Genomic DNA, 12,013 nt, shown 5'->3' with positions numbered 1-12,013 from the left:
CAAATAAACTATTACTGCAAATATGCATCTTTTTACAAAAATTTTAGTTGTTAAATTTTAGGAACTGTTACTATTTTTCCAAAAGTAAGTATAGGATGTGATATCCATATTATTTATAGGGAAAATAATTATTTCATTCTTGAGATTTGACATAATTATCTAAGTTGTCTTTGACTTTTATATAAATATTTATAACGTCTCTTAAATTTACTTCTATAATCTTATTTAGTCATTCTGTTAAAAAAATACACTTTTGTCAAAAAAATACACTTTTATCATTAATTTTTTATAAAAAGATTAAACTATCATAAATTCTCTAATTAACAGATTTTCCTGATTTCACTTTTCTCTATCTATTCCCAGCACTCAAAAAAATGCAAACACAAATGATACCCATGGTTATGAAAAATAAAAATTAGTTTCTGAAAATGGAGCGACAATCTAATTAATTAGATAAAATCTCGATACTACAATTTTTTTTCCTTTTTTTTTTAATTACACCCTAAAATATCCTTAAAATAAGTTTTATATATCGGTTATCCATGAAGCGGGAAATGGTGATTTCCAACCGATTTTTGTTTTGAATAACAAGACACCGACCTAGCGATCCACACGAGTTCATTTTGAACTAGAATCGAACCGTATTGTAGATGAACTGAAATTGGATTAAAATCGTTGGTTTAAAATTTTGAACCGGAACCGGCGGTTCAAGAACCAGTTAAAGTTCATTTGAATGTTAAAATTTAAAACTGAACTGATGGTTCTGATCCGGTTCGAACCGAAAATTTTCTATTTTTATTTTCAAAATGATAATCACTACGAAAACAATAATCTCAACAATAATTAAGCTTTAATTTTAAAGTAATAGAGGTCAAATATATCAATCTTTTATTTCTAACATTTGCTGTGTTCAAAATAACAGCAATAAACAACGAAGTATAAATTGGAAAAGAATTTGAAAGTACTTTTTACGGAAAATTTTTTTAAATTGATTGCTACATTAATGAATAAAGTAAAGCATAAGGCAAACAATAAACTAGATGTTAAAAGAAGATTAAGAAAGAAAGAAGAAAGAATTATGAGAAGAATCTGATGATTTATTAACTTGACACAGCATAGCTATTTATATAGCTTTACAGAACTGAAATGCAGAAAATTAGTTAACAGAAACACCAAAAATCTGGAAGATGTTAACAAACAAAACAAATCAAGTATCCCAAACAAATAGGGATTTATTTGACTGAAATAAAGACTAACAATTCCTCCCTTAAACTGAATGCTTTAACCAATCAGTTTATAACTGATTCCTTTGAACATATGCCCAATAAAGCTCGCAACTTCAAAAAGGCATCCAGTTTGAGAGCCTTGGTCATGATATTAGCCAGCTGTTGTTGTGAAGCACAGTACACTAATTCAACAGTGCCAGCTTTAGTAAGCTCTCGCAGAAAATGAAACCGAACATCTATATGCTTGCTTCGTCCATGCATAACTGGATTTTTTGAGAGCTTAATGGCAGAATTATTGTCGCAACGAATCATAACTGACTTGTCTTGCTTAGGATCCAGCTTCTTCAAAATTCTTGTCAACCATACAGCTTGGCATGCACATGAAGCAGCTGAAATAAATTCCGCCTCTGTAGTGGATAAACTAACTACTGGCTGTTTTTTCGAAGACCAGGACACTGCTCCTGAGCTAAAAAGAAAAACATAGCCTGAAGTGCTCTTCCTATCCTCCAAATCTCTGGCATAATCATTGTCTGCATAAGCAACCAGCTCATTATCTCCTCCCTTCTTGTAGAAAATCCCCAAATCTGTAGTTCCCTTCAGATATCTAAGCACCCTTTTTGCCGCCTGTAAATGAAGTTGAGTGGGACTATCCATGTATCTACTTATAAGACTCACAGCAAACATCATATCCGGCCGAGTTGCGGTGAGATACATAAGACTACCCACTATTTGTTTGTAGTATGTCTTGTCAACTGTAGCTCCACTTTCATCTTTAACAAGCTTAACACCTAGAACAATGGGATTATAAATAGCAGTACTGTTATGCATTCCAAATTTCTGCAGAACCTCCAAGGCATATTTTCTTTGACTAAGAAAAATTCCATCTGAATTTTGGAAAATTTCCAAACCAAGAAAATATTTCATTCTCCCAAGATCTATCATATCAAACTCAATTTTCATGGACCTTTTAAAATCTGCAAACATCAATTCATCATTTCCAGTAAAAATAAGATCGTCGACATACAAACTGATGATCAATATTTTTCCATTCTTTGCTGTTTTGGTGAATAAAGTATGCTCATAATCACACTTGTCAAAACCCTCTTTCACAAAATATGATTCTATCTTGCTGTACCAGGCTCGTGGTGCTTGTTTAAGCCCGTACAAAGCCTTTTTGAGTTTATAAACTTTATGTTCTTCTCCCTTCTGCACATAACCACAAGGCTGTTCCACAAACACATTTTCAGTTAACTCACCGTGTAAAAAGGCAAATTTCACGTCTAACTGGTAAATAGGCCACCCCTTTTGAGTTGCGAGTGCAATCACCAGCCGAATTGTCTCCATGCATGCTACAGGGGCAAACACCTCATCATAGTCCACTCCATGTTGTTGAGCATACCCTTTCACCACCAATCGGGCTTTATATTTATTGACCTCTCCATTCTCATCAAATTTTGTCTTATAGACCAATTTTACTCCAATTGATTTTCCTCCTGCCGGCAAATCTGTTAACTCCCATGTGCCGTTTCTTTTTATGGCTTCCATCTCCACATCCATAGCTTGCCTCCATTTTTCATCTTTTACAGCATCTTCAAAATGAACAGGATCAGTATTTACAAACAGAACCATATCAGCTTCCCCTTCAAAAAGTCCTTCACCTGTCTCATAATCTTTCATCCAAACAGGTGGCATTCTAGTTCTTTCAAGATTATAAGTAGCAGATGAATTTGAAGAACTAGAATCAGAGTCATAAGAATTAAGAGACATGGTTACCTCCGCATCATTATCGTTAGATTCGACTTGTTCAGGTACAAAATCTGGTTCTTGATCATTATTCTCTTGCACCTCATCATCTTCCCATTCCAAGTCAAAAACAATGGATTGTTCATGCTGCTTTTCCCATTCCCATTGTTTGTCTTCTTCAAATACAACATCTCTGCTTATGATGATCCGTTGGGAAATTGGATCATAAAGATGATAAGCTTTTGATTCTTCACTGATTCCCAGCAAAACACAACATAAACTCTTGCTATCCAGCTTGGTTCTTTTATTATCTGGAATGTGAACATGAGAAATGCACCCAAACACTCTAAAATACTCAATCGAAGGTTTGATTCCACTCCACGCTTCCTCTGGTGTTTGATTCTTCACTGCCAAGGTAGGACTGCAATTCAAAACATGTGCTGTCCAATTAACAGTTTCTGGCCAAAAAGAGTTTGGACCTTTCTTCTCTGAAAGCATACTGCGAACCATATTCATAATAGTTCCATTTTTGCGTTCAGCGACGCCGTTTTGCTGAGGCGTATAAGCAGCTGTCAATTGTCTTTTTATGCCATTATTAGCACAAAAATCATTGAATTCCTGTGATGTAAACTCTCCACCTCTGTCAGTGCATAAAATTTTAACAAAAAAACCTGTCTCGTTCTCAACATTTGCCTTGAATTTTTTAAAAACAGCAAAAGCTTCAGACTTTTCAGTTAGAAAATAGACCCATAATTTTCTGCTGTAGTCATCAATAAAGGTGAGCAAATACCTTTTGTTGCTATTAGAAACAGGCTTGATAGGTCCGCAAATGTTGGCATGAACTAATTGCAAAACTTGTGAAGCTCTCCAAGTACTCTTTTTAGGAAATGGATCACGTTGTTGTTTCCCTACCAAGCAATCTTTGCACAATTTCAGTGGAGCCTTCATTTATGGCAATCCATGCACCATTGTTTTTTGTTGGAGAAGTTGCAGACCGCTGAAGCTTAAGTGTCCATAACGACAATGCCAATGTACATTATCTTCTATAGTTGTGCTAAAATAGGCTAATGCTATAGGTTGAGATATAGCATTTAGAACAAACATTCGATTGGAAGCCATTACCATGTCCATAATCAACCCCTTTTGAGGATGGTACACTTTGCACTTATTATGCTGAAACAAGATAGAGAGACCCTTTTCTTGAAGTGCCCAATACTGAGCAAATTATTCTTCAAATCTGGTACATAAAATACGCCTGTGATGGTCTGTGCTATCCCATGCATTAGCAGCCTGATATTGCCTTTGCCTCTGACATTCAAGCTAGAATTGTTGCCTAGCTTCACAAAATCTTTAAATCTTTCATCAAGATCAAAGAAATACTCCTTCTTCCCGCACATGTGATTGCTGCAACCTGAGTCGAGAAACCAAGTATCTTCTTTATTGGCAATATTTGTTTCCAAATATGCCATCAACAACATCTCTTCTTGCGCCTCAACAAAATGCACCTCCTTTTCTTTTTGTGAACACTCCCATTGAAAGTGCCCAAGGTTGTAACAACGGTAGCACTCAATTGTTGATTTGTCAAAACTCTGTTTGCCTCTGCCTCGTCCACGGCCCCGACTATTACCGCGACCTCTTCCTCCAGAATGATCTCCATGTGAAACTTTCAAAGCATGCTCTTCTTCATTCTGAGAATTCATGCGTTGTTCATGCACAAGCAGACTACTTTGCAGCTCATCAATAGTTAGCATGCTTGTGTCTTTTGATTCTTCAATAGAACAAACAATATAATTAAATTTGGGAGTCATGGATCTCAGAATTTTTTCAACCACAACAGCATCTCCCTTGTCCTCACCATTTGCTTTCATTTTATTAGCAATGGTAAGAGTTCGGGCAATAAATTCATTCACAGTTTCTCCAGTCTTCGTGTGAAGAATTTCAAACTCTTTTCGAAGAGCTTGCAGCTGTGCATGCTTAACACGAGTTGTTCCGTGATATTTCTGCTTCAGAGAATCCCATATGTCTTTTGCTGTATCCTTTTTGAGGATTGTCTTTAGGACTGACCGATCCAATGCTTGAAACAGAAAATTCTTCGCTTTCAAGTCTTTCAATTTCTGATCTTCAAAGCTTTTCTTTTGTGCGTCTATCAAAGATACTCCTTCTGCTGCTGCAGGAACTCCATCTTCTACCAAGTGCCAATACTCTTTTGAGCGCAAGAAATTTTCCATGAGCATCGCCCAATGATCATAATGCCCATCAAATTTGGGTATTGCTGGTTGAACAAAAGAATATTCAGTTGTCATATTTGAATCACAGAAAAGAAGAAAGACACTTATAGAAGACTGCTACTTCTAACCCCCTAAGGGCTTTGATACCAAATGTTAAAAGAAGATTAAGAAAGAAAGAAGAAAGAATTATGAGAAGAATCTGATGATTTACTAACTTGACACAGCATAGCTATTTATATAGCTTTACAGAATTGAAATGCAGAAAATTAGTTAACAGAAACACCAAAAATCTAGAATATGTTAACAAACAAAACAAATCAAGTATCCCAAATAAATAGGGATTTATTTGACTGAAATAAAGACTAACACTAGATCCTTAATAATATCTAAAAACCACATATCATTCGTGACAACTTTCTTCTATAACCTTTTTAATATCACTCACTTTCAAAATATCACTCACTTTCAAAATATCACATTTATGAATTAGGGCATGCGGGATTATGTCGTAGTTATTATTCATTTATTTTATCTCCAACTTCTGTGACTTGCACCTTTTATCTAACGTAGTCATTTATAATTATGTCCAACTTTGTGTAACCACATATCCATTATTGCATTCTCATATGTACAATATTCATTCTATGAACATGTTAGGCACTTGATGCCCAATCGTAGCATATCTAGTCTCCTCATTTTTCCATAGAATTTACCTCTCACCTTGTTAGATATCTTCCTATTGTATAATATATTATGTAGCACTCATCCGTTTCATCCATATTACTTATGTGAATTAATTGCATCTAGGCTCCTGTCCAGTCTAATCCCATTTTCCTACTTATTTCTTAAGCAAAATTCACAGTGCATATATTTTGTTTCCTTCTATGTATTATCGATTAGCTCATCCATTATTAGGGTAAATAAGTATGGGATCAAAGCAGAGTCCTTATGTAGCTCAACAGTTATAGAGAACTCCTCTAGGATCAGAAGCCTCCTAGTTTGATGCTTTCGGTTTTTTTCTATGCCATTCTCATTTTACTTTAAATGATCTACCACTAGGAATCATGTGATCAAGGCCATAACCCTGTAATTTCAGTTTCTTAAATGGCCGATATGGCTTCTAGGCCCTTCTCTTCTTCTAACCACTGGCATGGTTCCCACACTATGGCTACCGCTATCTTCTATATTTCTAGGGCCCAATATGGCCAGCCTGCTTTCCTTGATTGGACTATTGCATATTCAATCTTGGTGCTTCCTCGCCTGAGACTGGTGAGAGGTGATCGGAAATGGGTAGCAAGTGATGGGTAGATGTTGTGATCGCGAGAGAGAGAGAGAGAGTTGGGTAGAGAGAATCTGAGTTCCCATAGCATGAGGGATTTGGGTTGATATAAGTTAAGTTCGTCTTTTTACTCTAAAAATAAATGCAAAGGTGTGATTTTTCGGTGGAAGGACTAAGTGGTACAAGAGACGCAAATTTTAAAAACATTATAAATATTTTGACCAAATTCTAGACTATTTAGATAATTATGATAAATTTTATAGACGAAATAATAATTTTTTTTTTATTTCTGTTTTAATTCTATTTGACAATATTAATTATTTTAATAGTTATTAGTTGTTATATTGATTGTTAGTTATTAATTATTGATATAACGATTTAAATTAAAAATATTTAATAAAAATAACTGTTTAACTTAAAATAATAAAAAAGAATATTAATTTTAACTAGTTGAACTCAGAAAAAAAAACAGTAGATACGACTATTAAAAAGTTTAATTAATATTTATTAAATACTAAAAATTATTTAACTTTTTATAAAAAAAACTTTATCAACCTTTAAAAATTATTATAAAAATTATATTTATTAAAAAATAAAATTAATATAATTTTAATTTGATTAAAATATTAAAAATTATTATTAGGAAAGAAAGACGTTTAGCACCTTCGGCATATAATTTTCCAATGCACAAATATCTTACATCTGTCTCCAAGTGTACCTTTCAATTCAGACACCTTTCCAGTCGTCATTCACCCTTCTACTTCCACATGCAATACAAAGAAACAAAAGCACAACTCATCACACCACACGACTTCACCACCCAACAAATGAGCGGCGCAACCAGCTTCGGTCGGTTCTACGAGACCTGGTTCGACCAACTTCACCACATGGTTAATCAACTAAGGAAAACTTCTAAACCGCCCCCCAACCAAGACGCCGCTGCCCATTTGAGTCACTTTGTTGATAAGCTTATGAATCACTATGCAGAGTATTATAGGGTTAAGTCAGCGGCGGCGGAGCGCGACGTTTTGTCAGTGTTCACCGCCCCTTGGGCATCCTCCCTCGAACGGTCGCTCCACTGGATCGCGGGGTGGCGACCCACCACTTTGTTTCATCTTATGTATACTGAGTCAAGCATACTGTTTGAGTCTCATATTGTTGATATTTTAAGAGGGCTAAGAACTGGAGATCTTGGTGATCTATCACCTACTCAGTTCAGGCAAGTTCCACTAATTTTCTTTTTATTTTTAAAAAATTTGAATTTATGTTGATTTGCATTTTTTTTTTTTTTTAGCATTTGGTAAGGAAAATCGACCCTAATATATTTCTTTATTTATTTTCTTGATAAATAATCTCTAAGTGCTTATTTAGATCGATAAAATATAAAATTTATGGATTTCATATTCCATGAAATTACATTTGTTTGATCGAAAAATAAATTTTATGAATTTAAAGGGTATTTTTAAAATAAAATTAATGCCCGGTTGGTATAAATGAAGTCAAAATCTGAAATTATACATGAATTTTGCATGTTTGGAATAAATTCAAAATAAAAAATTTGTTTTCTTTTTATTTTAAAAATACTCTAATATAATAGCGTTAGAAATGTTAGAAAAGATAGGGGATAGAGAATTTTATCATAAAAGTTTATATTTTATTTATAATTTAGTTTAGTTATATTTAAATTTATAAAATTGAACTGATAAATTAAATTTTTGTTTTTTTCATACAAAACACGAAAATTAAAATTTATAAATGAATTTTAAAAAATTATGTGGAGTTCATTTATTCCAAACAAAGAATAAATGATTTAAATTTAATCAAATGTAAAATTAAAGAAATTCATCTTTCAGGACTTCGATTTTTCTTCTTTCATATAATTGTGATGTTATGGTAGAATTTTATTAATTCGTAAATATTAGAATTGAATTTTTCGGATTCCATCGTTCAAAGAATCTCTGAGCATGCTCATGGTTATTTTAAAATTTTATTAGTTCAGAAAAAAAAAAAAAAAAAAGAAGAAGAAGAATATTAATACAGTGATGAAATGGTATGATATTGGTTGGAAATCTTGAAATAGGAGAGTGAGCGAGTTGCAGTGCGAGACAGTGAAAGAAGAGAATGCACTGACAGACCAACTTTCGGAATGGCAAGATGGCGCAAGTGAGTTAGCAGGGTCCACTTCTGGCACTGACGTTGATGAAAAGATCGGACGGTTGGTGAGCATTGTTCATAGGGCAGATGATCTACGGCTCAGAACAGTCAGGATGATTGTTGATATGTTGACCCCATACCAAGCTGCAGAGTTCTTGGTTGCTGTTGCGGATTTGCAGTTTGGAATCCACATTCGGGGAAGAAATCAGGACCGTCTACGTCAGAATTAGAGATGTAGTACATGGAAAATAGGTGTGCCTGTTTTACACGCTAGTATTTCCTTAGTGAGTACATGAATATTGTCTTATGGGACATATATATTGGATTCGTTTATGAGAGTTAATTAAGGATGATGCATTGAATTATGAATTCGATAGATTTTAAAAGATTTTAAAATTTAAAGTTATTCGATTTAGATATTTTTAGAGTTTATTAAAATTTTATGGTGTTCAATTTAGATTTTTATAAAATTTATAAAAATATGGTGGTATTTAATTATGATTTTTAAGACTACATATTTGATGGTATTTAAAAATTTCTAATTTAGAAAAATTTATAAAATTATTAATTTCGTTGAATTTTACAGTGTTAGGCATAAATAAAAGAGTGATTCAGAAATTCTTTCAATTCAAAGATTTTAAAAATCTTTTCATTAAAGTTTTGATCCAACATACCGCTTTAGGTAAAAAATGTATTAATTTATTGGATTAATTTCGAATTAATCTATGCGTTGAGAATTTGATATTTTGAAAAAAATTAATATTAATGCTATTGTAATTTTCAGAATTAATTTGATTATTTTGTGAAAGTTTTGTGAATTTATTTCAATTAAATATTGATTTGATTAAATAAAAAAAAATGGAAAAGCTTTGAAATAGTTGAAGAATTAAAGAATACAGTCTGTTGTTGTTGTGATCGAACTGCTAGACTCCGTGAGCCACAAGCAGCAGGCCTAATGCCAGCGAGTTGTACATGAGGCCTGCCTCGATGTGCACTGCCTCCTTAAGCGAGCTCTGGTTCAATGCACGTGTATATATATATATATGATTTCAATAAGACGGTGGCCATTCAATCAAGGGACAAGAAGTTTATTGTCTTTCGATTATATCGCGACTATTCTAGGAGCACAGGACGATCGGCAGTGACACTGACCATTGCAGACTTTTCACGGACGACAGGCAATGACATTGACTATTGCAGACTTTTCATTGTCAACGGTGGTAAGATTTTAAAGAAGAAGAAAACAATTTTGAGAAGATGATGCATTTTGCTTTTGGTCTCTCATTGTTTTTCAATTTTTTAATTAATCTTAAAAAAACCTTTTAACTTGTTCAATTAGGTTTTGAAATTAATTGATTGGATATATAAAAATTATTGTACATCAAACTCAATCAAAATCTACAAAAAAAAAAAAAAAAAGTCATATTAATTCCATAAAACTCTACGTAGAATTTTAGTGGAATCTATAGAAATTTTAGGAAATCCACCAATTCCATTAAATTTAATAATTCTTTTAAAAGTTATACAATCCTAATCCAATGCACTTCTAAATTAGATTCATTTCCATATAAAAAGAGATGGAAAATTGCATTCCATATTAATGAAAATTAACAATATTATTATCTTATTTTATAAACTAATTTTGCTTCAAAAATTTTTTATGTTATTATAGTATTCTATTAATTTGTTATTAAAAAAATTTGTTGAAATAGTGGTTGTATGAAAATTTTTTTAGATTAAACAAATAAAAGATATTCAAAATTATGGACAATAAATGATGTGTAATTTATTATTATTTTTATTTCGTTCTCTATTGTAATATTTTTTAAAAAAATTACTGTAATTCAACATTTCTATCATTATTTTCTGCAAAGTTATTTCTTAAAAAAATAATTTTTTATAAAATTTAACTTTTTGTTTAAATAATTTTCTATAAGAATGTTTAATTCGATAACAAACGCTTTATAAATTAAAATTATTATTATGATTTATACATTTTTCATAAATCATCACATGTTAGTGTTTTTTTTTTTGGAATCTTATTCTTAACCAAGCAATTTCAATTGAAATTTTAGAATTTTAATCACCAAATACCCTTCCATGTTAAATCAAATGGCATGAGAAAATGCCCGTGTTTGCCTTTTAGCCTAATTTGTTCTATAAAATAACTTGCGGAAAAATATTTTTTACAATTTTTTATTTGGGGCGTTCAGAAAAATAAATCAATAAAAAATATTTTTCTGATCAAAGGAAAATTAAGTCATTTTTAAGGAAAATGATTTCCCATTTTTAAGAGAGCAAAATATTTTTCGGATATTGACAAACTTATTATAACGTTATTGATAGAAGTAAAATCTGAGAAATATTAGAATTGCAATTGAGTTATAATATTGTGTCCTTTGATGAGATATGATACATATATTTATAGCAATTTCCTAATTGTAGGAAAAGACCTTTAAGCCTAACAAGTATCTTGGTCATAAATGATAAACGAGAATTTGATACATTAATTGTTTAGTTTAAATGATTCTTTGATCAAGACGTTACGAATCCCAAAATGACGCTTAGGTCATTTATATATTCAGCTGTTTTACATGTTCGACCTATTTTGAACATTCAACATATTTGTTAGTTCCTATCAAAAGTTCCCCAACATGGTGTTGATTGATAGGTGTTATTTTTATAGTGTTTTTAATATAATTTTTATTAGGAATTTTAGTAGTTTTAATTACTTTAATTAGTTTTTATTTAATATTATTTACGTTTGTGTGTAAAGCGTCCTTGAATCGTAATCTATTTGATCTTAAGGAAATTTGTAGGGTTTTGGCACAGAAAAGAGCAAAATAAAGCAAAAGACTCAGGCTCTAGCACGCCCTGCCCGTGCACATTAGCACGCCCGTGCTGAACTAAGGAAAATCAAGTGGAGACTCAGACTCTAGCACGCCCGGACCGTACTATCTAGCACACCCAGACCGTGATATCTGGCACGCCCGTGCCTGAGAGGACACCAGACCGTGCTTGCTTAAGCACGCCCGTGATGCATTTCATCCTGGAGACTCAGAGCTAGCACGCCCTAGCCGTGCTATGGGGCATGCCCGTGCCACAGATTCTTCTCTGGATGTGTTGCTGAGCATGGCCTGTGCTGAACCATCCTTAGAACTCAGACTCTAGCATGCCTAGATCGTGCAAAACAGCACACCCGTGCTACGAATTAGGTGCTGTCTTAAATTGAGAACGCCAGCCAGCTTCTATAACTTACATGGGCCCACCTCAGATATTTTTCTGACGTACAAATCAAGATCTAATCCTATTTAGGAAGATGGAAAAGTCCTAATTGAGAAGAAATCGAAAGCCTAAACAGTTTCTTATCTCCAAAAAGATTT

The 12,013-nt window shown here is 32.9% G+C and overlaps 1 protein-coding gene across 1 annotated transcript; it reads left to right on the top strand.

Annotated features, from left to right (window-relative positions):
* Positions 1-7,213: 7,213 nt before the first annotated feature.
* On the top strand, positions 7,214-8,999 carry LOC105637033 (transcription factor-like protein). The gene is made up of 2 exons (XM_012220433.4): positions 7,214-7,695; positions 8,557-8,999. Exons 1-2 carry the CDS (start codon positions 7,244-7,246, stop codon positions 8,858-8,860), a joined length of 756 nt encoding a protein of 251 aa, XP_012075823.2. The 5' UTR covers positions 7,214-7,243; the 3' UTR covers positions 8,861-8,999.
* The last annotated feature ends 3,014 nt before the right edge of the window (positions 9,000-12,013 follow it).

Source organism: Jatropha curcas, chromosome 7 (assembly GCF_041381405.1).
Source record: "Jatropha curcas cultivar XTBG-Jc1 chromosome 7, XTBG_Jcur_1.0, whole genome shotgun sequence".
NCBI lineage: Eukaryota > Viridiplantae > Streptophyta > Magnoliopsida > Malpighiales > Euphorbiaceae > Jatropha > Jatropha curcas.
Note: the sequence above shows the minus strand (reverse complement) of the source record. Positions and strands in the feature narration are given on the sequence as shown.